Source organism: Hypomesus nipponensis, chromosome 8, assembly GCF_054491055.1.
Source record: "Hypomesus nipponensis isolate SF chromosome 8, ASM5449105v1, whole genome shotgun sequence".
NCBI lineage: Eukaryota > Metazoa > Chordata > Actinopteri > Osmeriformes > Osmeridae > Hypomesus > Hypomesus nipponensis.
Window position 1 is genome coordinate 16154143 of NC_140368.1, and position 27511 is coordinate 16181653.

The window sequence follows — 27511 nt, forward strand, 5'->3', positions numbered from 1 at the left end:
TCAGTCAAATGTTTATTAACATGCACTCAGTACACACACTTAATTTTCATAGCCAAAGCTCAAAAGGTTATGCCATTTGGAGCAGGTCTGTGTTAACTGGCTGTCTTCTCTTTCCACAAACATCTGTAAAGAAAAACACATTTTAAGGTTTTAGGGCTGTCCCTTTTGTTGACAACTGTTTCCTAAAAAGATATGTACAACACATTTTAAAATCTACACACAATGCCTTGTGAGTAAATGCATTACATTTACATTTATGCATATAGCAGACGCTTTTATCCAAAGCGACTTCCAAGAGAGAGCTTTACAAAAGAGCATAGGTCACTGATCATAACAACGAGGTAGCCCCAAACATTGCAAGCAGCCAAAACATGAAGCATACATTGTGAAAAAACTAAACCAAATCTGAACTGTGGACCGCGACATACCGACGCTAGCCTATTTACTAACTTGTTAGCTCCTTAACACAGAAGTCAATGGAGCAGCGTTAGCTCACATTAGCGCGAACTCGGCTTTATTTGACTTCGCCGAGCTCTTCTTTCAACTTTGTGCTGATTTACAAAATGGGTTAACTTAATATAATGATTGCTTTTCATCTAGTCTTAGGACTTATAAACACTGACCAAGATTATACTTACATTTAGAGACAAAACGTATGCCAACTTCTCCTTTTCTTTGGTAAAATGTTCGCTCCATTTCCTGTTTCCTATCTGTGATACAGGGGGCGGGACGGATTTGAACATCCCAATATGCCGTTATCAGGATCACTCTGATCCAATCCGGCAAAGTTTTGAAATACCGGGATAGATCAGGTTGATCCGTGGCTGAGGACAGGGGGATTTGGTTATCCGGATCATTCTGATCTGGATTACAAGTTTTGAAATACTGGCCCCAGGTCAGTAGGTGTAGCTTTGGAAGTGACTCTCTGCTCCTTTATGCCTGCTTCCTGAACAATCTGCCCCATCATAACAACAATGCATCACCTGCTTACACCACCACACAAAGCCTGTGGGCTAGTAGGTATAATACAAGAGAACTGCAAGGTCGGCAACACCAGAAATTACCTTCCCTGCGCACACAGCGACCTGCACCGCCAACTCCAGGCACTCCGCCCAGCAGTCTCCGCCCCTGTTCGTGATGCTTCAACCAACAGCTACTATAACGTGTAAGCCAGACATTCAGCAGAACCAATTCACAAACAGCATTAAAGGGATTATTTGACTAGCATAAGATTTTTGACTTTCGGTGCTTCCTTATTTGTGATGAGCAGTAGGCCTACTCGACTATTGGAAAGTCAAGCCAAATTGGCCTTCAAACAGCTAGACGTTCTGCTTTGAATGACTGACGAGTTTGCTTCGAATTGTATTAGCCTTGAGACGCAAACTGTCAGAGGCAAGACGCCCTCTTGTTAAATCAAAACAGACCACGCAGAGAGCTATTAGTCGGTTGTAGCCCAACACGCAGAATGTAAAAAGTTGTCTGATAAAATCGATAAAAGTAATGACTATACATGCCTTATTTTGGTTTCGCACAATTGAGTAATAATCTAGCAGCCTTGGAACGCGGTGCGATGGTCAAAGGCAACGCACGCTGTGATCTGGTGGCATGGCAAGAAGAGCTTACATATGGACATTTAAGCGCGTACTTACTACTTACCACGTGATGAACACACGACTGGGACACAGACAGCAGGAGAGACTGGGATACAGACAGCAGGAGAGACTGCTGAAAGTGAGATTGTGGGGAACAACTACAAATATACATATATTTCACCACAGGTTAAAAATCACCACTTTGTTACTTTGACAACAGGGAGATGGAGAAACAGTTAGGAGTCCAAGGAACCCAGGGGTGTAGGCTTCTTTCTATGTCCCACCTACTTTTGAAAACAGTAAATGCTACCTCCCTCTCATCTACCCTCTCCCCTACCTCCCTCTTATCCAGTCTCCACCTTACCTTATCTCCCTCCCATCCATCCTCTCGCCTACACTACCTTCCTTCCATCTACCTTCTCCCCTACCTCCCTCTCATCCACCCTTTACCCTACCTCCCTCTCATCCACCCTCTCCGCTACCCTACCCCCCTCTCCCCTGCCTCCCTTTCATCCTTCATCTCCACTACTCTACCTCCCTCTCATCCACCCTCCTACACCCTGCCTCCCCCTCATCACCCCTTCCTGTACTCATCACTTCTCAGTACATCTCTGCTCTTTTACCTCTGTTGGACCTGCATTGTGCTGTGACAGTGAACTCTAACCTCACCCTCTATTGAACTGACAGATAGTTTCAACTGCAGGCTTCACTATCAGGTTCAACAAAAAACGTTCTAAAAACACAAAAGGACAGAGTAAAAAACTGAGAGAACGAGGAAGAGAAAGACAGAGAGATAGGAATGGCAATAGTATCTCCATGGACCATGGTGACCCAGGCATCTAACAGTTCTCAAGTTATTTCTTCATGAGGAAGCATGAGTCTATATTACAGCTGTGACATGTTCATCTACTCAGATTAGAGATAAAAAGTAGAGGACTTAATTTGACAAAACGGTGAGCACATAGACAGCTCAGGCTGTATTGCAAAAAACACAAACACTAAAAACACGTGACTCGGATTCAGCAGTTAGTGTCATGTGTGGAATGTTGCTCGTCCTGTGCCACCCAAAGAGCTTCTCCACTCACGCCCTCAGCTTGACTTTCTCCTGAATGAGAGCTTTAATGAGGTGAGCGTGAGTGACCGAAGGGACAACCTGCGCCTGGACACCCACGAGAGTTGTATGGTAACTTTAAGTGATCCAGAATGATGAATTCCTCAGGATACCATGTTTTTAGGCAGGACAGGATTTTACCCTGGCCTATTTTCTCTTAAGCTGTTCCATTTATCTGGGGCAAATATTGTTTTCGTAAATGAGCAGGATTTAGCCCACATTCAGACTCGAAGCCAGTCGAACATGACCACGCTCAGCAGCAGAAGTCGGTGGTGTTTCACCCTGGCGCTGGTTATGTGTCTGTGCTGCATTATCATCTTCTGTGAATATCTAATCTACTACCCAGCGATATGGCGCTGCGCCTGGCCAGGGCTGGATGGGAACGGTGCTGGGAAAGACGAACCACTCCGCGCAATGTTCCTTTCGGATACACACCTCCTCGGTGCAGTGAAGGGCCACTGGCTGGACAAAATACGCAGGTAAGCGGGGGGGGGGGGGAATAAATATAAAATAGCGAGTATAACAACAATATTTAGGTGTAGATAACATTTTGTTTTTGTGTTTGTGTGAGTGTTGGCAGTTGGGGTTATGCCCTCTGGAATAGCATGTTCACAGCGTTCTCAACCTTTGTTTGTGTGTGTGTGTGCATGTGTTCTGCAGAGAGTGGCAGATGGAGCGGTCTTTTCAGACTGCTGTATCAGTGCTGCATCCAGAGATGGTCTTCATTCTGGGAGATATCTTTGATGAGGGCAAGTGGAGCACGCCAGAGGTACTGGTCATACACACACAGACACACCTGTGGCTCCAGGTTAGATTGACTTGTGTGACTTGTCCTTAGATTCTGACCTTCACCAGATGTACTGAAGTAATGCTGCCAGAATATATGTATGAGTGTGTGTATGGTGTTTGTATGTGTGTGTGTGGTCTGTGTGTGTGTATGGTGTGTGGTCTGTGTGTGTGGGTGGTGTGTGGTCTGTGTGTGTGGATGGTGTGTGGGCTGTGTGTGTGGTCTGTGTGTGTGGGTGGTGTGTGGTCTGTGTGTGTGGGTGGTGTGTGGTCTGTGGTGTGTGGTCTGTGTGTGTGGATGGTGTGTGGTCTGTGTGTGTGGATGGTGTGTGGGCTGTGTGTGTGGTCTGTGTGTGTGGATGGTGTGTGGTCTGTGTGTGTGGATGGTGTGTGGTCTGTGTGTGTGGATGGTGTGTGGTCTGTGTGTGTGGGTGGTGTGTGGTCTGTGTGTGTGGGTGGTGTGTGGTCTGTGTGTGTGGGTGGTGTGTGGTCTGTGTGTGTGGATGGTGTGTGGTCTGTGTGTGTGGATGGTGTGTGGGCTGTGTGTGTGGTCTGTGTGTGTGGGTGGTGTGTGGTCTGTGTGTGTGGATGGTGTGTGGGCTGTGTGTGTGGTCTGTGTGTGTGGGTGGTGTGTGGTCTGTGTGTGTGGGTGGTGTGTGGTCTGTGTGTGTGGATGGTGTGTGGTCTGTGTGTGTGGATGGTGTTTGGTGTGTTTGTGTCCATAGTTTTAGCTCACACCTTTGTATGATCCTCCTTAACCTCTCCACTCTAAGTACCAACCAGGATACATTTACTCCAGTTGATAGAACATGTTCCCCAGAGAACACGTTCCCCAGAATGACAACAAGGAACTCTTTCCTCAGACTAGAAGAAGGAAGATGGCTAAACTCTGTGTTTAGAGTGGGGATAAAAATCATTTTAGTTTGGTGTTTGTTGTATGTGTGTTTATTTAATTCTGTAGAATAACTTCTTATCAAGAATATATAATGATCAATTCATATTTTGTAAATATGATATGTAGTTAGGTAATGGGTAAGATGATGTGTATGGGTAGTATTGATCATATGCATGGTGAGGTAATGTGTAATAAAGTAAGTCATAGATAATGCATATGTAATGTGTGTTCAGAACTGGCAGGAGGATGTGAGGCGCTTTAATCACATCTTTCGTCATCCTAACAACACTGAGCTCATTGGCATCATTGGGAACCATGATATTGGCTTCCATCATGAGTGAGTTCACAAAGCTTTTGCTTAGTTAACACTTAGCAACAATGTTATCATCTAATGGCAGGGTTACCTAGCAACACTGTTACCACTCAACACCACAGTTTGTCAGCAATACTGTTCACACCTACTAACAGGTACTGTTATATGGATAACACCTAACAACCATGATCAACTTCCATCATAATATCATCTTCCATCATCCAGATCCCATGGTTACACTTAATACACTGTTGGCACCCAACAAAGCAGTTGCTTCAGTTACATTTAGGTCAAATGTACCGACACCCTCACTCTAGATCATGTTAAGAGTTAACACCTTGCAAGAAAGTGGAATCTACTGAACACACTTAACAATTCTGATCTCTGTGTCCCTTTTGTCAGGATGAGTTGGTCTAAACTGGAGCGATTTGAGAAGGTTTTCAACTTCACCTCTGCCTCAGTCATCACTAGGAAGGCAGTCAAGTAGGTGTTCACTACAACCATGTTCCTCTCACACAGTAAACACTGAGCTAACCAAGTGAAGGTTGGGCTATTTTTTCTGTTAGACTTGAATCTGTGTTTGTGTAGCTTTATTCTAGTGAACAGCATGGCCCTGCATGGAGACCACTGTCCTATCTGCCAGGCGGTGGAGACACAACTGTACAGGATCTCCTGGGCTCTCAACTGCTCTGCTCAGGTCAGGTTTTATCGTCAACCATGGCAGAAATTACTACTATATACAAATACAAAGTTGTGTTGTATAGCAGAGGATGCTACAACAATCTTGCCCTACATTTCTTCTAAAACGCCAGTGACATCTCAACATTAATAAGCTTTTGTAACACAGCGTCATGCTTTTTTGCGCGTGACTCGCGCGCATTAGACTAACCATTGTGACATGATATGGAAGCAAATCAGTGACATAATGTTTTGAATTTTAAAAGGCATTGAATACTTAATACGGAAATTTAAACAAGACTGAATTCTCATTTGAATATATTTCAATGTCAAATAAAATTCAGATTGTTAAAATTCAAGCCAAAAAAACAAAACATTTGAGACAAAAAATTTAGAGTGTAAAAAAATGTTGCTCAAAAAAATCGAGCCTATCAAATTTGAGCTGAAAAATTTCAAGTGTAAAAATTCAGATTGTAACATCCGGGATACCAAGGATAGGAAGAGCAATCGAGCCTTAATGCAAGATTTGATCACATCGGACCAGAGATCCCGTTGTTGTCGTTGAGATATCTCAGATTTGATTGTAGTTTTTGCATGTTCAACATGGATTATAGGTCGAAAGTTGAATGAACGAGTACTTACGTCCTTTCGATTTCTTACAGGGTGAGTAGTTTTTGCCCATAAAACGCTAGCATTCTGCTAATGAATGCTGATTGGTTAGTGAAGGACTGATTACGACCAGAGATCCCGCTTGATGGCATCCGAAGCAGGACCAGAATATCAGAGCATTAGCAACATTAGCAGCAACATTAGCAACAACATAAGCAAACTAAAACTCTTTCTAGCATGTGTATTGACAGGGAGAGCCTAACCTGTCAGCTGTGTTGTCGATGCCTCGAGAGAAAAAAGGAAGTGACCAGAGCTTGCCGTAAAGCAGTATCTCTGGTCAATTTTAAAAGGCTTTTATAAGACAAAAAAGAAGCTGAAAAAGTGTGTATTTTTTTGCCCCCCCTTCCGAATTCAACATTCAAATTACTAGACAAAAAATTATATCCTGAGAAAAGTGGATTTTGAGGGCTCCATAGACCTCCATTCATTCTGCACTCGCCCGTTAGCGCCCTCATATGAAACTATAGTGGAACTGGTTCACAACCCTGAAGTTTCCTGAGAGTGGCAGTTCTCCTTATATTAGACATTCTCTGCCCCTATAACTCATTGTTATGGGGACAGAGATTATAATATTACAAATATTTTTTTTAAATTTGTGAATTGATATGAATCGTTAGAAGACTGAATCGCGATTCAAATGCAAATCAAATTTTTTCCCCCACCCCTAATTTTTTGAGAAATGCCTGTGCAAGCTCACTAGCTAGATAGGGAGAAGGGCAGTTTGTAACACTCAGAATGCAGCTCCTAGCTTATGGAACGCTCATTTCGTAAAAAAAATAAAAAATAGATAAATAAATAGATAAATACATTGATCAATAAAAAATGGCTATGAAATAAACCCAGAAATTTAAAATAAATGAATACATTTACTTATTTCAAAATGAGGTTTTTGTAAAGACAAAATTTATTTATTTCGTGGGACTTTTATTTCCTAATGCCACATTTATTTATTGAGACTTTTATTTCCTAACACCACATTTATTTCTGTGCTGTATTTATTTCCAATCCGACATGCAAGTGAGAGGGGTGTGGTTATCTTCAGACCAAAGCAGCTGCACAAGATCGAAGGCAAAAATATGGTCACTGTCCAATGAATTATGGTGCTTACTGTATATTCCCGGTAGATGAACGAATCATTGATCCGAAGACTCGGTTGGCAGAAGAACAAAACATTGATCCAAAGACACGGTTGGTAGGTGAACGATTCGTTCATCTGCCGGGTATGCGTCTTTGGATCGTTTTTCACGTGACCTGCATAGGCTCAGTACTGCTAGGTAGAGGAAACAGAAATGATTCGTTCATTTTGCCTCTGTCTTTGGGTACGGGTCTTTGGATCATTTTTCATGTGACCTGTATAGGCTCAGAAGAGAGGAAACAGAAAGGATTTGTTTACCTCGTTCACTTTCGCATGACTAGGTATAGTAAGACGTGAACGGTATTCGTTCACAAGTAATAATTACAGGTTTTGTTATTTTTACTTTTTGTACTTTACTTACATTTAAGTGCAGTGTAATTGTTTGCCGCGATTATTAAATGCTAGTGTGAAATGACCATTTAGAGTCATACAAACTGTCATAATACATTATTTTTATCCAGGAATTTCTTTTAAATTCATTTTTTTCTTCTGGTTTAACTGCAGGCCTACATGAGAATATGATAAATGTTTGCAGTGGACGTATTCAGCCCCCCCCCCCCCCCCCCCCTTGAAATGAAAGAATGACTCGAAAAAAGATTTTTTCACTGAACGAGATTCAAAGAATCGAGTCTGTAAAATGATCCGAATTTCCCATCACTACTAGGCACTGAGTTATGAAAGCCAGATTACCAAATGTATTGCTAGGCTAATACGTCAAAACAGTAAATGCAGTAAACAATAAAAGCAGTACAGCTGCTGACTGTTAGCACAGCCATATAGCTAATCTTTACTGTACAGCTTACTTACAATGTAGCTGGTGTAATGACGTTAGCTGCGCAAATGTCCAGTATTATCTACATTTTAATTGATCTATGTTTGATACGTAAGGTAGATGATTACTGGCATAACATATTTACGTGCAAAGGCACAGCAGAGTTGTGCTTTTTGACGTACATGTTGAAGAATACAGGATCGAAGTGCGCAATGTCGCTTGTTGTCCGCAATGAATGGACAGTAAAAGCTATGCTTATTCTACCTTTGTTTTTATGTGATTATGCGTAACTGCTACATTTGTCATCATAACGTCTAAACAATTGGAATAACACACATATTGCATATATCAATCACAAGAATAAACAGTAACAATACAAATACAAGTTTAAGATTAAGATTTAAAGTTTATGATTTAATAAACATTTTATGTTTGAATTTTGGCAGGGTAGGCAGTGCCTACCTTGCCTACCCAGACTGCACGTCACTGGGGACCTCGCTATATTGTAGGCTACATGTAATTGTTGCAATTACATTATCGGTGGCCAAGCAGCGAAGCTGCCGAGCCACTTAAGTGTTTCTACCTTTTCTTTTTATTGGTGGCCAAGCCGCAAAGCAGCGAAGCCACTTAAGTGTTTCTACCTTTTCTTATCATTAGGGTTCCCCCGGTAGGAGGGAACCCTATTGTTATTGGTGGTATTATTATGGCAGTCCTATGGGAGTCAATGGCAGCCCCGAGACCAGAACTGTAAAAAGTTTTGAAATTTGGCATGTTGAAACTGCAGCACATTAGTAACTACCATACCAAACATGAGTCACACTTTAGAATAAACTAGAAGGTGGCGCTACAGCCCAATTTGACAATTTTCAAAGTGATGCCATTTGCTTCCCATTTGTCCCCAAATAATTGCTCATGCGGAACAAAAATGCTTCAAGAACCTATAATGGCCGCCTTATTGGATTTTTCTGTACAATAAAGATTAAGGAAACAAGTTTCTTCGCTACTCCTCCTTCAATTATGGTAAAATCTTCCCCAAAATTGTTACACATCATCCTCAGAGACACCTTCACTCAAGATTTTGGATTTTCAAAACCGTTTATCCGGTACAGCCAATCAAATTCGGCAGCAAAGACACCAAACAGGAAGTTGGACATCCTCTTCCGAGGATGTCCAAACAATTTGGTGTCCTGGGCGTGGCCGCAGGAAGCAAAAATGTGTTTTGGCCAATAACTGTTGATTTGTTTGCCTTTATTAAGTGATTCCTGTGTCTCATGTTGTCTTGGGACGTCCCGTGTGTGACCCATCATCATTTTTGATAACAGCCGAATTGATGCGGCCGCCATTTTGAATTTCTGAAAAAAACGTTTTTTCTCTATTCCTCCTAGAAATATTGTCCAATCTTCACCAAATGTGGCAGAGATTATCTTCAGACCAAGCCTCACAACGCCCATCACATTTTTGATTTTCGAAACCGTTTGCCCGTTACAGCCAATCAAAATGTGAAGTTAAGACATCAAACAGGAAGATGCGTATCTCAGCAAATCTTTGATGGATTCACACCAAACTTGGTATAGGGACTCGGAACCCAGTTCTAAGGATGTCTAAAATGTTTTCTGGGTCATATGACTGCTTGGCCACCTCATTGCTGCTTGCAGCTATATTTGGTAGCCAAGCCGCGAGCTTGAACAGATTTATGACAAATCTGTTTGGAAGTTATGATGCAAGAAAATCCAATGCACTGGCTAGATGTAGCATTATTATATCTACAAAGCACAATAAATATGACTCTTCTTGAGTATAAATCCCCTGAGAAGGAAACGTTATCGTGACCATTATGATTATACTGCTAGACAGCTAGTGTGGCATACCTGGCTTCACTAAACAGATGAACCAGTATCATGACATGCTTGATGACTGTGGCTGGATTCGAACCTGCAACCTTGCACTTCAAAGGGGCCCGTCTCATCCCAGTGAGCCATTCTCAGTGCTGGGAATTGCTGTGTACAAAAAGTAAGCCGTTTCTCCTGTGGCAAGCAGGGTCAGATTTGGCCCAAGTTTAAACAGCTGTAATTCAGTCCTATTTTGACATGTCAAGGTGATTGTGGTCTGAAGATAATCTGTGCCAAATCTGGTGAATATTGGATACATTGTGTGTGTGGAGTAAGGAAAAAAGTTGTATTCATTCATTCAAAATGGTGGCCTTATCAATTAGTCTGGTATCACAAGTTAACATGCATCAGACACGGGACCTCCTTAGATATCACGAGACATAGGAATCACTTAAATACGACAAAAAAATCAACAGTTATTGGTCAAAACACAATTTTGTCCTATTGTAGCGCCCCGTAGAGCTCAAATGACAGTACCTTTTTCGGACCTCTTAATAACAGGGTAATAAATCCATACACCAAGTTTGGAGTCAATGCATCAAAGATTCGCTAAGATATGACCTCACTTCCCTGTTTCCGGATAAGTTGCTGAATTTGATTGGCTGTAACTGACAAACGGTTGCGAAAATAAAAGCTCCAGGGATAGCTTTTGTGAGGCTTGGTCTGAAGATTATCTGTGGCAATTTTGAAGAAGATTCAACAAGAATTGTAGGAGGAGTAGCGAAAAAACATTCAAAATGGTGGAGAATCTACTGTATATGTCTGGGTATGACGTCATAGAGTGCGTTGAACTTCCTGATCCAGGGAATCCAATGATACCTCATTTTGGAAAATGCGGCATATGGTTCAAAGGTAACGTGTGTAAACACACCTTCTGACCCATTGGTGGCACTAGAGGGTTGGAATGGGAGACGTGAACCTTGGAGAAATTGATGAGGGGACTGGCCCCAAAGAGTTCTGTTAAACAGAAGATAATTAGACTAGCTAGTCGTAACAAGAATATTATAGTTTTCACAGCTGAAATTACAGTTGGGATAGTAATAGCAGTAGCAGATGTAGCCTATCATTTGAGTGTGTTTACTCGGCTTTCTTATAGTGATGGGGAAAACAAAGCTTTCCGAAGCAACAAGATTTGACACAATTGTGTCAAAAGTGTTCGATACATCTTTCAAAGCGTTCGATACATCTTCTCCATAGGGACATTTGCTGGTCAGTTTATGGTATGGCGACTGTATTGAGCGACGGAAGGAATCAAGTGAAGTCAAGTCCTCGAGACGTCAGTCTAACAGTCGTCATTGACAACTTGATAAATAAAGGTTATGTGACTGTTTCGATTTGCAAGTGTCAAAAATGTCATCATATATCTTGTTGTATTATAAACAACATTAAGTATTTTCTACTTTACCTTCATAAAATGTATTTTTAGGTTCTTATAATATTAACTGCATGAAGAGTGAAAATTGTGGCAATGCTGGAAAACTTGAAATACTTTTTGAAACTGATTTTGAAGCTCCCGTCCACTCGAAGCGTTTCAGTCAGCACTCTAGGCTCTCACATACACACCCATGTAAATCTCAGAAACGGTTTGAAATACTCATGAAACATAATCAGTGATATTAAAAAAAGTTGAATAGATATCAAAAAGCTGAATTAAAAAAAAATAGTTTAGGGTTGTCAACATTTAAAGTTTAAATGGTGGCTGTAGCTGAAAGATTGAGGATTGAAAATTGAAGAAGGATTTGAAAGTTGAAGAAGTTTAAGAGGATTGAGAGGATTTGAAAAACTCCATTGGAAAACCTTGAAAAAAATATTATGAACATTGATTTATATTAATTCAAGCATAATTGGTACAAAGCTGAAAAGATATAGCACGGCCTGAAACTGCGGAATTTTTTGATAGCTGAACGGTTTTAATAGCTGAAGATTTGAAGGCGCTGAAAGGTATCGTAGAAGAAATATAGAGTCAGATGGCGGTGAGGGAGTTGGGCTTGTAAACAGAAGGTTGCCGGATCAATTCCCTGCCGTGCCAAATGACATTGTGTCCTTGGGCAAAGCACTTCACCCTCCTTGCCTCGGGGGAAATGTCCCTGTACTTACTGTAAGTTGCTCTGGATAAGAGCGTCTGCTAAATGACTAAATGTAAATAGAATAATAAGAAAAAGTTCAATAAAGATTTAAAGAACAATAGTTAATGTAGCAGCATTCCAACAATAATAATGTAGCGCCCCTCATGCCTTGTTTCTGAGCACAATGTTAATTAACTAAAACACTGGGTGGGGTGCCCTGAGTTCTTTTTACTATACTTACTACTTAGAATAAAATAGGTCCGTTAATTCAACAAAAATACATGTTGTTTAATATAAGCATGTCACTCGGTGGTAAACCTCAATACATACAAGTTACTGTCTTTCTACCACAGTCACTTGAAAATAAAAAGGAATAAAAGTCTGTCGATTGTTGCCGAATGTTGCTAGTGTGCGTTGGGCCAAGCCATGCAAGCTCTCTCAGTCGATGAGCAACTCGTAGCGCGCCAGCCACCTCGTGGAGTAAAAGTGAGTGGAGTAGCTCAGTGCCCAGAAGGAAAAAGAAAGGCTCCTTGAATTGGACTGTCTGTCAAAATCGGTTCCTTTCCAGTCCCAAGTCCAGTATGCACGTGCAACCTGTTGCTGAGTTCTCTGTCCAACAGCCCGCACATTACAGATTACAGTTACTCGTTGACTTGATGGTCCCCTAATTGGCAACTCATTACTCGAACTCTGGACCCGCTCTCAACCATCTTCTTCTACCCTCTTCTTCCGTTCCTTCCCATACATATACCTCGACGACGACAGGTCAAAGGTCAAATAAACTTATGAGCAAATAAGCTCACAGACTTTGAATGTAAATATGAACAATCTGTTTAAACATTATTATATAAAATATATGAAACTTAATAGCATTAGTTTCCAACATAATGAAATTAAATGAAATTAAATGAAATACTAGGAAGGGCTACAATAAGAAAAGGTTGAGACATTTAAGGTGGCTTCGGAGCTTCACTGCTTTAATTAAGATTAATTAAAGTATGGTCAGACCTCAGACCCCTACTGGTACTTCCTCTAATTAGTCTAACCTGTACTAGTACTTCCTATAGTTAGTCAAAAGGCCTTGGTATACTCCAGTTTCGTACGTGTACGTATGTACATACGCAAAAGCTACGCATGGCGGCATTGTTCACATACTCCACCACCACAATCAACATGGATGTTTTACATCTATGTCCACTAAGAGGCAGGTCAGCGACAAAACATATTGGGCCTCATTCACCAAATGTTCTTAGGAACAAATTTGTTCTCAAACCCCACTTACGCAGTTTTCACAAAGATTCTGGCATTCACCAATGTTTTCTTATTTGGGATTTGTTCTTGGGTAAGAATAGAATTTACGCACACCTAAGAGCACTCTTACGCACAATTGAGAGCTGACATGTTTGCGCAAAATAAGTAGTTATACCTTTTTTGTCTGTTCTAATTTAAAATTAAATATTTCTCTCCTTTTTTCAGCTAATAATTTTTCAATTTTTTTGTTGTTTGTTTTAATAAATACACACTACACTTACACTTCTGCTCATTTGTAAAGCACTTGGAATTTCCATTGTGTATGAATTGTGCTAGGCCTATATAAATACAGTATTTTACAATCGCTATGACAGTTTTTTCAATACCTTTAACAAGTTTCCTAAACTCTTAACACAGTGAGCACAACATCCATCTGTGTAGGCTGTACAATTAACACATTTATTGTTGCTTTGACACAAAATGCATAGGGTAAATACACATTTTAAATGCTTGAACTTCTTTTACACACAAGCTCAACCAAGACCAAAACAATCGATTTTTATTGTCCAATTTACCAATGCTTTCACACTGTCAGCAAAACAGATAACATGTTCAAAACCTAAATTAATGGCTAAAGTCAAAGTGAACAGCTGTTTATATTGTGAATTGAAACACAAATATCCCCTGTATTTTATTCCATTGCTACTGAGAAACAGCTGAAGTTATGCAAATACCGTACATCACAGCTGATTCCCAACTAGGAACTACTCAGGTGTTGAGGTTCTTTCAATTGCATGACCATATGGTATAGACAGTAAAGAGCAGTGTTGAGTGTAACGCGTTACAATGTAACACGTTACAGTAGTCAGACTACTTAGGTAACAAGTAACTTAACGCGTTACTTATTTAATTGAATGAATCTGTTTCTAGTTCCTTGTTCAAACAAGTAACACGTTACTTAATTTAGTCTTTTGGTCGAGAGCACTCAGCATGTAGCTAAAAGTCTAGGAAAGTTGAGGCTACTTTTTGCTAGGTACCTAAGAAAACGTCTTAATCTGCTCGAAAGGTGGGTTCCCCTTCGTTCTTTTGGTGCGCAGTCTCACGGGCCCAATTTACCCGGCGTCATGTAGCCGACCAGCTAAATAGTTATTTAAGACTTGCATGTACAGGCCTACGTAATAATATCACGTTAAATAATGTATTGAACTCAAGCTTGTGTGATCTGTTGCTGAATCGTTCAGTGGTTTCGGTTTAGCATTATATTACAGTAAGTAAAATATTCTGGTGCAGTACATAAGTGAACACCATTTTGCTACCATATACCTAGCTATAGTTTAGCTTTGTTTTGCTTCTAGATTCAAACCTAGCCCTTGTAGAGCAAGCTAACTACTAGACTTCTGCCTGACATTTTACATTATTTATTGATTAAAGAGTTTTTTGATTGAAGAACTTCATGCAAATATTGCTTTTCATTCTAGTGGAGTATTACCTTGATCCGTCTTGCTGTATAATGAGGATTGATCATGTTATATGCGAGTGACACTGAATATTCAGTACAATATGTACTATTGCTGAGGTCAACCCATTAAATGTGCCTTCTGAGCATTAGAGTGACAAGGGTGAATTGTCTTAGAAATAAAATACTTTTCTTTATGTAACGCAAAAGTAACTTAACGCCTTACTCTCTAAAGCAAGTAACTAAGTAACGTAACTAGTTACTTTACAAGGAATGTAACTAGTAACTGTAATTAGTTACTTTAAAAAGTAACGTTACCCAACACTGGTAAAGAGGACCTCTTTGGGCTGATCTGGTTTGGAAAAAGAACAATATATAGAGCAACACAAGAAAGTACAAATACAGTAATGCCTGCACAAGGGAGAGGAAGACAAGTACCTGGACAAGGGATAGGAGTGGGACAAGGGAGAGGGAGACAAATACCAGGACAATGGAGAAGAAGACAAGGACCAGGACAAGGGAGAGTAAGACAAGTACCAGGACAAGGGAGAAGAAGACAAGGACCAGGACAAGGGAGAGTAAGACAAGTACCAGGACAAGGGAGAGGAAGAAAAGTACCAGGCCAAAGGAGAGGAGTGGGACAAGGGAGAGGAGTTAGAATGTGTGGTGGCGCTCAGAGAAGGGCCAGAGCTAGGGTAATACTGTAAATGGAAGCCATATTGCACATTTCTTGTCCTGTTGCAAATGAAGCCTTTACTGCAGCAATTATGTTATGTCTTCTTTTTTTCAATACAGTAACATTCTATAAAGCTACTCTGAGATGGGTCATTCAAAACACAGTAAACAAGCCTTACTTTGCCTTCAATTGAAATCAATTATGTAAACAGGGAACTTTGCTATCAAATAATAAGTGACTTATCACTGTTTTTATAGACCCAAATTAGGCCTATTCCACACACTAGGACTACACCACACAATGGCGTATTTATTGCTGCTGCAAAAATTTTAGTTTTTTTGGTCAGCTGTGGATACAAAGCTTTGATTACATTTTTAGGCTATGTTTTTTTTTGCTTAAAAATTCAGATTAAAGTTAAACCATTAATTTTTTCATTTAATCAGTTCTGCGCACTTTCCAGATACAGCGTTCACTGCATGAGTAATTGCATACCATGCATCAGTTTTATTTACTGCTTTGTATCCACAGCTGACGCTATTAAATATAATGTGTCGTTTGTCGCTAACTTCTCTCATCTGTACCTCCACTTCAGAATTATTATTTCGTTTTTCTGTCTTTTGATGAGGCCTCCACCGTCTTTATCACGTCATTTTGACATTTCTCTGTGTGCACACGGCCCTGCCATATCATGTCCTTTTATGGGAATAAACGGGGCGGTTACCTATGCTAAATAGGAGCAACAGGGCACAAGCTTTCAACTTACGAAATATTGGGATTCATCATTGTAAGAACACACCTGCGAACAATTCTGCTGTTTAAGAACACTTCATGAATCACACGTAGATTTTTCTTAGGAACTTTCTTAAGAACAAATTTAAGAAATAACTTAGGAAGATATTGGTGAATGAGGCCCATTATGACTAAATACAATGACAACTACTTCTAATTTTGTACAACAGCAATAGCCATGGCGACAGGAGGTATTGTAAATGTAGCTATGTCTAAGCGAGCCAGCTCACATATTTGCTCTTTAGAATTTACCACTGTGTACTTCTACTTCTTCACTATTTCCTGTATTTATCTCACAGCACGTCAGAGGATCTTTGGTATACTGCACCTTGTATAGGTGTACATTTAGGCCAGGGAGACACGCACAAAGTAGGCTATGCACCAAACAAAAGCTGGATGCGTGCAGAGTCATTCTGCGTATGCGTACACGTAATAAGCGTGAAGTATATTTTGGCCTAAACCTGTATAGGTACTTTCTCTAGTTAGTCTAACCTGCTAGTGTAATAGCTATGACTATATTAACTGGTACTCTACCTCCCCAGCCACTCCACACCAGGACGAGGCGTCACTGTCAGGATGTGCAGCTGTTCCCTGCAACCGCACCCATCATCCTACAGGTGATACACACCACAGTTCTGTGTATGTTTGGCTGTTTGTGTGTGGTTATAGCACTATTTTAGTGTGTCATACTCAGTGTTGGGTGTAACTCATTACAATGTAACGCGTTACAGTAGTCTGACTACTTTTGTTAGGTAACGAGTAACTTAACGTTTTACTTATTTAATTGAATGAATCCATTACTAGTTCCCTGTTCAAAAAAGTAACGCGTTACTCAAGTTAGTCTTTTGGTCACAAGCCCTTTGCATGTAGCTAAAAGTCTAAGAAAGTTGAGGCTACTGTTTGCTAACCTAGGTACCTACAAAAATGCTAGACAAGTGGGTTCCCCTTCGTTCATTTGGTGAGCAGTCTCACGAGCCCAACTTACCCGTCATCATGGAGCTGACCAGCTAAATACTAATTTAAGACTAGCATCTACAGTAGGCCTAGGTAATGTCACATTAAATAATGTATTTGAACTCAAGCTTGTGTGATGCGTTGCTGTATCGTTGCAGAGGTTTTAGGATTATATTACAGTAAGTAAAATAGTCTGGTTCAGTACATAAGTGAACACCATTTTGCTACCATATACCTAGCTAAAGCTTAGCTTCGTTTTGCTCCTAGCTTCATACCTAGCCCCGGTAAATTGTAGAGGTAGCAAACTACTAGACTTCTGCCTAGAATTTTACAAAATGATTTATTGATTAAAGAGTTTCTTGTTTCAAGAACAGTGGCGAAACTAGAGTTTTATACATGGGGTGGCCAAGGCTACTTCAGGGGGTCCATAGTCCAGAGTCTTGGGTCACTGTTTTAATTAATATATACAGTATAATCTGGGTCTAAGTGCTGGAACATACAAAATATTTTTAGGAAAAATGCTCAAGCACCAGGGATTTATAATAGCATTTCTTTGTTACAGAAATAACACAGTACATAGTTTATTTACAAAACAAAGTGAATTTACACACCCAAAAAAACAGAAATGGACTTGACAGGTAGCAGGTCAATTTGACTTGACAGGTAGCAGAAATAAAACAGAAATGGAATTTAAAAATATTAATAACTTGGTGCCCAACCACATTATGAATTTACAGCATAATATTTATGTCCATATATATTATGTTAACTAATAGCAAAGAAAAGTTTTGGAATTGGCCTAAACAAGACCAAATTAAATCTGTGGACCGCCTGGGCCAAAAATGACAGGGCCGATTTTTTGTCCCAGTCCAGGTCTGGAGCTCTCGTTAATCTACAACTATTTTCAAGTGCCTCTTTAGCTACGATGGTTTCGGGAAACGGTCCGTACAACTAAGATCCATCGTACGATGGACTCTACGATCAACATAGGCTTACGACACTTTTGGGAAATGCAGCCCAGGCCTGGTTGTGGATAGTATGTCCAGAAATAAAGCCAAGTCACTCATTTAGTGGCAGAATCCATTGTTGTGTCTACAAAATGATTTAAGATATAGGCTAGTATAAGTTTAGCTAACTTGTTAATCCTGAGAATAGCCTACCTACTGTAGCAGACCTTTCTATGTGACAACGGACAAAGGTGTTTTGTCCCTCGGGAGTTGCCGTAGGCTTGATGTTGAACGCATTTGTGAAATCAGTGAGGGCTGTTCGAATAGCGATGTCAAGAAGAGCCGTGGTAAAATACAAGTTAAGAAAAGAGACTGCGTCCGTGTCTTTTTGTCCACAGGATCATATACAATTAGATCTAAACCAAACTTACAAAGAGCTCGGTTACACTACCAAAGTTGAATTAGTAATGTTGTTAGTGATGCTAGCGTTATTTTGCTAGAGCTAGCTAGCCTATAACATTTCACTGGGTCTTGCAGCTGTTTGATTAACTGAAATTATTATGAAATGTTATGTTCTACTAGCCATTTGCCTACTTTAGCAAGTCACTGTATTTCCAAGCCCTGATAGTGTAACTGAGATAGCCTAAATAATTCCTCTTTCAAGTAATAAGCCCCCGTTCAAGTGTTGAGCATTAAATTAGCTGCACGGTCTGTAGAGATCTTGAGACAAAGCCACTTTTTTGTTCTAAAACCGAATTATAAAAAATGTAAAATCGAGTACAAGCCTACTGACTGTCTCAGTTTGTCTGTCAAAGTTCCAACATTAACTTACACAGCTACTGTAGGCTAATCAACATTCGTAAAAAAAAATCAGGAAACCTAAACCCAATGTAAACCTTAAAACTTACTTCACTCTTTCTTTTGGCTCTCAGCGAAGCCAGTCGCATTTTCTTTCCCTCTCCTCCCCCAGAACCTTCCCTGCTTGGCTTCTATCCTATTGTCCTATTCACGGAGAAATGCTATGAAGTTTCAATCATTTGGATAGTTTTTGATGATATTACTCCAAATCAAATACTTCTGATTGGGGCAAAGTGGATCGACTACAACCACTAAAGGGAACCACCTGAGGGACTGAAGCCCAAGGAGAGCAGAAGTATTTTGGGCTACTCTCCCAGACTGACCACAGGCAAGCAAAGCTAAAGCTTGTTCCCTGTAGAACTATGGCTTGCAAAGACTGCAAACAACTTACTCAGAGGATAGTTGAACTGGAGCTTAGAGTCAGAACCCTCTTAGATATCAGAGAGACCGAAGACTTTATAGATTCCATGCTACCTAGCCCGGAGGCTAAGCTACCGGTTAACGAGCCATCCTTGGAACCAGCTTTCTTTCCACCGGCCGGTGGACCGGATGAGTCATGGCCTGCTCTTGGCGCTAAACCAAAGAGGCCCAGCGCTGCTTCTACCTTCATCGGAGTTGGGACTGTCACTAAGGATAAAAAGTGAGGCAGAGACTCTTCCAACATCACCTCTCCTCCTGTCCCACTCAGAAACAGATTCAAACCACTGGGAACTTTCTCTCCCTTGTGTGTGGAATCCAAGGCGAAGAGGCACAGGAGTGCTAGCCACGCAGCTTACAAACATTAAGGGCCCAGATCGCCGACACACCATGATGGTAGCTACTACACACATGCAAATCCAACACATCGTCTGCTGCGACCGGGATTCCCCCATTTCACTCCAAGCCCCTCTAGGACCACTCGGGGCGCTGTTCCACCCCCTATCAAGCCTAATCAGACAACAATACCACAGGATTATCAAGATCCAAGGTATGCTAAGACTACCCACAGCCCATCAGCACTTAGAAGAGCTAACGCTGCTAGCACTAAAGAATCTACTGCTAGCACTGACACAGTGGTTAACCTTGGTCTAGCACAAGGTCCTATCTTTGCTAACCCAAATAAGCTAAGAACTGGCTCCGCAGCTACTGATAAGGCAAACATTAGAAATGCAAACACAACACCACATATGGCCACTATCTTGATTGGAGATGCCATGACAGCACATGTTAAACTGTCAAAAACAGAAAATATTTGTCTTAGCAACACATCTGTCGAGGAACTGTCGTCAGAGGTACAAACAATCCTCAACAATAAACCAAACAACCCTAAGATTATCATCCACACTGGCTCGTTTGATATCCTACACAAGAAAACTGGCACTGATTTACTTAACCCTTGTGCTGCCTTCGGGTCACATGACCAAAAGGTTCATAACGAACCATCGTTGTGTTTACCCAATTTTACCCAATACAAAAGCAAATAAAAATAATTTTATTTTAACCTTCGCAATGTGGGGGGTCTGAGACAGCCCAACGGTTAAAAGAAAATGCTTCATTTTGTTTTTGTATGCGGTAAAGTTGTCGCAAACAAAGGTGGGTCACAATGACTGATGGGTCAGAATGACCCGAGGAGAACACAAGTGTGGGCTGTGTCAGACCCCCCACATTGCGAAGGTGAAAATTGTTTTATTTTTATTTGCTTTTGTATAGGGTAAAATTGGGTAAACACAACAATGGTTCGTTATGAACCTTTTGGTCATGTGACCCGAAGGCAGCACAAGGGTTAAAAAACATTTCACCCAGCTACTGAACACGCTCAACAGATATCAAGATTTATTCATCAGTGGACCGATTGCATGCTTTCGCAAAGGAAAAGAAGCCTTCAGTCGACTACCATCTTTCAACACATGGTTGGCATCTGTCTGCCCGGCACACAAACTGAAATTTATCGATGATTTCAATGTGTTCTGGAACTGTGCAGACCGTTTTCAAGCTGACGGACTCCACCCAAACCGTAGAGGATCTCGACTACTAACAGCAAACATCAGTAACGTGCTCCTGACCACAAATCAAGTTTCTCTCCCTATCCCTGTTGTGTCGAAGCTGACTGACGCATCCCAATCAACCTCCCATGGAACAGAACAGAACATTCAAACAGCCTCCTGCAAGGTCATGGGCCCTGCACGGATCTGTAGCCCCCAGATGAATTCCCTTGTGATGGAACAGCTCAGTGTCATAGACTTTCTCAAAGAAACGATACTCTAGGACAGCCACCATGCTATTTTATTAGACATACCGGTCATCATCACAAACGGAAAATGGCATGGTAAAATGCATGGTTACAAACCTGAAACTAGTGTTAGAAGTCACAAAACTATCCATATTCTTCCAACAGATTTATCAACACCTGTTTTATCTGTTAATACCCCACTGATGAAACTGGCCCTTCTAAATGTTAGATCACTAAATAACAAAACATTTCTAGTTAATGATCTGATCAAAGAAAACAACTTAGACTGCATCTGTCTAACAGAAACCTGGCTAAACAATGACACGGCAACAGCAACTCTGATAGAAGCGTGTCCACCCGATTACAGCTTTCACCAAGTGTCTAGGAAATCAAAAAAAGGTGGAGGAGTCACAGCTATTTTCTCCTCTAAACTGTTGTTCAAAATCACTGAGCTAGGTGAATTCACATCATATGAATATCTTGCTATAGAGCTCAAAACCAAATCAATACTATTTGTTATTATATATCAGCCACCCAAGCACTCGCCAATATTCATACAAGAATTCTCTGAACTATTATCACTATGCGTCACTAGATATGACAAAGTAGTTTTAAACGTAGACTTAAATATCCAAGTAAATGAAAAAGCAGACCCAAGAACTATTGCGCTCTTAAATCTCCTTGACAGTTTCAATCTAATTCAACATGTAACAGACCCAACATACCGGCACGGAAACACACTAGATCTAGTGATATCAACTGGACTAAATATCAATGATATTTCAATAACTGATCTACCCCTCTCAGACCACCATTATATACATTTTCATGTGGAAATCATCCTAATAAAAAACACAAAACAATTCTTAGTCCAAAGAAGAAATTTAGCCGATACAGCTATGATGACATTTTCTGAACAATTTGCTCTATATGAGCCAACTAGTCATGATTGCTCTCTGAATGAAATGGTAGAGAACCTCAATGATTCACTATTATCTGTGTTAGACTTTGTTGCACCACTGAAAACCAAAAAGAAGTGCACAAGCAGAACCTCCCCATGGCTGAGAAATAAAAATGTTAGTGAAACGATAAGAAAATGCCGTGCAGCAGAGAGAAAATGGAGGAAAACAAAGATCACTATCCACTACAATATCTACAAAGATACACTAACCACCTATAACAAAACCATCCGTCTAGCAAGGAGAAAATATTTCTCCACCATTGACCAGTTGCTAAACACTGTCCCTGTCCCACCCCCATCCTCAGCAGTTAAATGTGAAGAGCTTGCTTTGTTCTTCAAGAACAAAATAACTTTGATCAGAGCTAGTATTATTAAAAGTGGGGTCGAAACTGACATCAGTAGATTCTGCCACATAACCATGAGCACATTTACCTGTATCACACCTAGTGAACTTTCCAAAATTGTAAGCGAATCTAACTCCACAACCTCAGATATTGATCCTATACCCACAACATTCTTTAAGCGAGTGTTTGATAGTGTCTCAGGTCCAGTGCTAGAGATTATAAACACATCCCTTAGAACTGGTGTCTTCCCAGATGCCTTCAAAACAGCTGTTGTAAAGCCCCTATTAAAGAAACCCAAATTGGATAACTTGCAAATTACAGACCAATATCAAACCTTCCATTTATTAGTAAAGTACTGGAAAAGATAGTTTTAGTCCAATTAAATTATTTTCTTGAAGAAAATAACATCCTGGAAGTCTCGCAGTCAGGTTTCAGGAAATATCACAGTACTGAAACTGCTCTCACCAAAATAATTAGCGCCCTCAGACTAAACTCTGATGCAAATAAAGTCTCTATCCTTATCCTGCTAGATCTCAGTTCAGCATTTGATGCCATTGATCATGACATCCTAATCAATAGACTGGAAAACTTATTGGGTTCACGGATAGTGTATTGAACTGGATAAAAATCATATGTGGGAGTCTGATGGCTGAGCGGTGAGGGAGTTGGGCTTGTAATCAGAAGGTTGCCGGATCAATTCCCCACCGTGCCAAATGAAGTTGTGTCCTTGGGCAAGGCACTTCACCCTGCTTGCCTCGGGGGGAACGTCCCTGTACTTACTGTAAGTCGCTCTGGATAAGAGCGTCTGCTAAATTAATAAATGTAAATATCACAGGAAGGAAGTTTTACGTTAGTTTAGGAGACCATAGGTCCAAGAAACATGAGAACTGCTATGGGGTTGCTCAAGGGAGCTGCTTGGGTCCACTACTTTTTTCTCTTTATATGTTACCACTCGGCAACATAATCAGAGAACATAACATAGATTTCCATAGCTATGCGGATGACACACAACTATATATATCTACTGAACCCAACGATGCAACGGCCATCAATTCCATTACCAACTGCCTGTTGGCAATAAACAAATGGATGAATGATAACTTTCTTAAATTAAATGAAGACAAAACCGAAGTCCTATTATGTGGCCCCAAATCCAAAAGAGAGATGCTTACTAAGAATCTAGGAGGCTAAACCCCCTGTCTTAAACCAGAGGTGATGAGTCTCGGTGTAATCCTGGACTCATATTTGAATTTCAACTCTAACATAAATAAAGTGACCAAAACAGCTTTCTTTCACCTGAGGAATATAGCAAAGGTACGACCATTCATAAACCAAAATGATGCAGAGAAGTTAATTCATGCTTTTATATCCAGTTGGCTGGACTACTGTAACGCACTTTTCACTGGTCTTCCCAAGAAAACCACTGAAAGACTACAGCTCATTCAAAATTCTGCAGCTGGATTATTAACCAAAACTAAAAGGCAAGTACACATTAGTCCTGTCCTATCTACTTTACACTGGCTAGCTGTCACTTTCAGAATTGACTTTAAGGTCCTTTTTCTCACATAAAAAGCTCTACACGGACAAGGACCCAGCTACATTGCTAACTCTCTTATAAACTACACACCAGCTCAAACACTGCGATCATCAAATGCAGGCCTATTAGAGGTCACCAGAAGCAGTCAGAAGAAGATTGGTCATTCGGCCTTTGCTAATTACGCCCCAAAACTATGGAACAAATTACCCATAAATATTAGGGAAGCAAACTCGCTAGACATTTTTTAAAGACAGCTTAAAACCTACCTTTTTATTGAAGCATTTAAGTAATTTTATCTCAGAAGGGTTTTACTACTTTTATTAGTAATATTAGTTTCAGTTCACAAAAACTGTCATACGATTCCGGTGTCCATGTAACTTTGTCATTTGAGGAGAGGCTCTGGCCATGAATCAGTGCACTGAGTGGGGCCTCTAGGATTGCATAATTTTGAATGAACTGTCGACAGTAAGAACAAATTCCAAGAAATGACATGACTTGCTTTTTTGTAATTGGCTTTGGGATGTTTTGAATTGCTGCTATTCTCTTGGGAGGGAGAGATTTACCCTCAGCTGTGCTCACATGTCCCAAAAATGTTACAGACTGTTTAACAAACTGCAGTTTTGACAAACTGGCTTTTTGGCCTTCTGAGGCCAAATGTTTAAGCAAGGTGATGGTGTCTTTTCTGCACTGATCAGCAGTTGGCGAGCAGGTCATGAGGTAATAGGCTGACATAGGTCAGCAAAACTGTTCCTGGAGAAAGTTCAAGTGTCTCAAGGCTGGTCTTTATGGCCTCGTTGTAGATTGTAGGACTTTCACAGTAGCCCTGACATAACCTGGTGAAAGTGTAAGCCTTGCCGTCAGAGTTGAATGCAAACCAATACTGGCTGTCCTTATGAACAGGAAAACTGAAAAAGGCATTGGCCAAGTCAACAACAGAAAATAATCTTGCTGTGGGTGGGACTTGTGATAGAATGGTGTAAGGATTAGGCACGTGTGGAGCACGTGGCTGCACGGCAGCATTGACAGCTTGCAAATTCTGAACAAAGCGCTACTCAACAGGAAGGCCCACGTCACAAATCTTACAAATCGTCACAAAACAGGAATCTGACAGGAGATGACTCACAAGGCACAATAATTCCAGCATTGAGCAGAGACTCAAAAACAGGTCTGATACCGGCAAGAGCTTCAGGTTTAAGTGGGTATTGTTTTCGACAGGGCCGGAAATCAACCAACATCATACTTGCCAGTGGCCCACAAAGTTTTAGAAACTGAGTCAAGTGCTGGGTCAGGTGATAAATCAGGTGATTTATCACAGGTGCCATTGTCAGAACAGGCAAGTGAACAGACTCCTTTGCTATTTGTACGTGACGGACCACAGGCACATCAGCAAGGAAAGACTTCTTGAAACAATTCATAGTAAGTGAATAAGAAACGTTGGGGTCTGTTGTACTGACCCAGTCAGAGACCTTCAAGCATTCAGCCAGAAACGGGCCCAAATCTCGCCAAGACATGTCGGAACTCTTGACCAAAGAGACATGAGAAGTAGAATCACAAACATCAAAGAAACTCCGCTGATCTTGTTTCAACAACACTTCAGCAACACAACAAAAATCCATATAATACAAATTAACAATCTGTAAACTCATTTTACAAACTTGATTTTACAGCTCCAATACTAATGTGAGAAGTACAATGCAAATCATCCGGCATCATAAAATCAACATGAACAGAGGAGACAAGTGACCTGGCTATCTCTAACAGTCTCCCCCCCTTTGGAGGGTCTGTTACTTTCCACGCATACAGCAGATCTGTCTGACTTGAGAGTGCCATAGTACAAAAAACCTCTGATAATTCAGTAACCTTGATGCCCTCTGGTGTAGACAACAAACAAATACCCAAACGACACATCAAATCCCTACCCATCAGATTAATAGGACATAGATTCAATAACAAAAAAGAATGCTTCAAGGTGTCTCCGTTTGGAATGTTGCAGGGTAAGGGTACAGTAAGATTTTCTTTAACAACCTGACCTGAGGCGCCCATTGAATAAACAAAACGACCACTAAGCTTGGGCGAACTGGGGAACTCTGTACTTTAAATGACCGAATTTGTAGCACCTGAATCTATTAAAAATGTAATAGAGCGTCCTGCTATCATCATGGTAAACTGAGGAAAACTCTTGTATGCTTCAGATGAATAAGACAAGTAAGTGGGTTGGGGTTCAAATTTTTCTGACAAAATTGAAATACATCTGGATACTAGCTGTCCCTCAGCATTATCAGCAAGCATTTCTTCATTGCAGCAAGCAAGCAAATCTTTATCGCAAATGGAATGTGTAGCAAGCAATTCTTCCTTGCAATGTGCTGGCGTGTGCAAGGTACCTTTTTCATGCTGCGTTGAGGCAAGTGGTCTGCGCTCAGCTCCCGTCTCCTGCCCTCTTAGTCAATCGGATGAATGAAAGCCGTTCTTCTGGTAGGAGAACTCATTCTTCTCCCCCTTCTTATTAGGACAGTCCTTTGCCCAGTGTCCTTTTTCCCCACACTTGAAACAGGTATCAGGGTCTTTGAAATGCCTACCCTTGTAGTCTCCTTTACCGCGCCCTTGGTCTCCCTTCCTGCCTTTCTTGTTGAAGCCGTCTTTGCCTCCATGTTGCTGGGATGCAGTCTGAAGAAGAGTCAGTGTGGCTTGATGAAGTTCCTTCTCAGCTTTGATGGTCCTCTATTGTTTCTTGGCCATCAACTGAGCTTGGTTATGTCGGCTGTGTCGTCGTAGTTCATCCAAGCTGGCTTCCTCATAACAGACACAGGAGAGTTTGACGGCAGTCAGAAGAATTTGTCTTTATCTGTTTATTCTTGAAATCAAGGAGGAGCAATTCCAAAACAGTATCATAAATGATGTCTGGAGTAGAAGGGCTCTCTAAAGGTGTCATGATCTGAACACTCTTTTATACAGTAATTCCAGACAGTTACTTCAATAGTTCATGTCTATCAAAAGAGGAATTCTTCAATAACAGAAAGTTAAAAAGGGAAATAGGTTGCAGAACTGAATACAGATGCTCAATATTAAAAAACAGAGCTTGAGACGACAGAAGCAGAACTTGTCAGCAAAAACACCCCTGGAGTATGGGCAAAACAACCAGGGTCAAACAGTCAAATTGTTAGACGTTTGTCAGCAAACGGAAACTTAAGCAATACTGTCTTAGGCTAAAAGGTTATGCCATTTTTACAGAAGTTAAAACCTCAGCAATAATTGTTCTAGGCCAAAGAATATTATAGACATCTTAAAGAATAGTAATTTTCTATTACAATTGTATTGTATTTTATAGTATTCAAATATACCAGCTGCTATGACAACTTAATTTCCCTTCGGGGATGAATAAAGTACTCTATCTATCTATCTATCTATCTATCTATCTATCTATCTATCTAACCGTTTCTTAACCTTTGTACCAAAGCTGACCAGAAACTAATACTCATATCACACAGTCAGAGCACAGCTAGATGATGAGAGTCAGCACCCTTGGGTACCCAGCATGCAGTGCGACATGTCAAAAAACACAAGACTTTTGGAAAATAGTTTGGTTACAAACGCTGTGCCAGGGATTTCAGTTGTTGTGTTTGTTC

At 40.7% G+C, this 27511-nt stretch overlaps 1 protein-coding gene and 1 long non-coding RNA gene across 16 annotated transcripts in view; one reads left to right on the top strand and one right to left on the bottom strand.

The window, feature by feature from the left end:
* On the bottom strand, positions 1-26930 carry LOC146275322 (uncharacterized). The gene is made up of 3 exons (XR_014766240.1): positions 26270-26930; positions 639-710; positions 1-123 (listed from the first exon to the last, which is right to left on the bottom strand). It is a non-coding gene; the product is annotated as an uncharacterized LOC146275322 (long non-coding RNA).
* The window catches only part of mppe1 (metallophosphoesterase 1), a 79090-nt gene that overhangs the window by 39226 nt on the left and 12353 nt on the right, over positions 1-27511 (top strand). For 14 of the 15 annotated variants that reach the window (XM_084702447.1, XM_084702450.1, XM_084702457.1 and 11 more), the window contains 6 exons: positions 3050-3182; positions 3364-3472; positions 4618-4721; positions 5100-5180; positions 5286-5394; positions 16621-16695. In XM_084702447.1, the coding sequence (XP_084558573.1) occupies positions 3118-3182; positions 3364-3472; positions 4618-4721; positions 5100-5180; positions 5286-5394; positions 16621-16695 (543 nt within the window). In that variant the 5' untranslated portion in view covers positions 3050-3117. Of the gene's footprint in view, positions 1-2174; positions 3183-3363; positions 3473-4617; positions 4722-5099; positions 5181-5285; positions 5395-16620; positions 16696-27511 lie in introns of those variants that run through there. The other variant, XM_084702445.1, reaches the window with a different exon arrangement.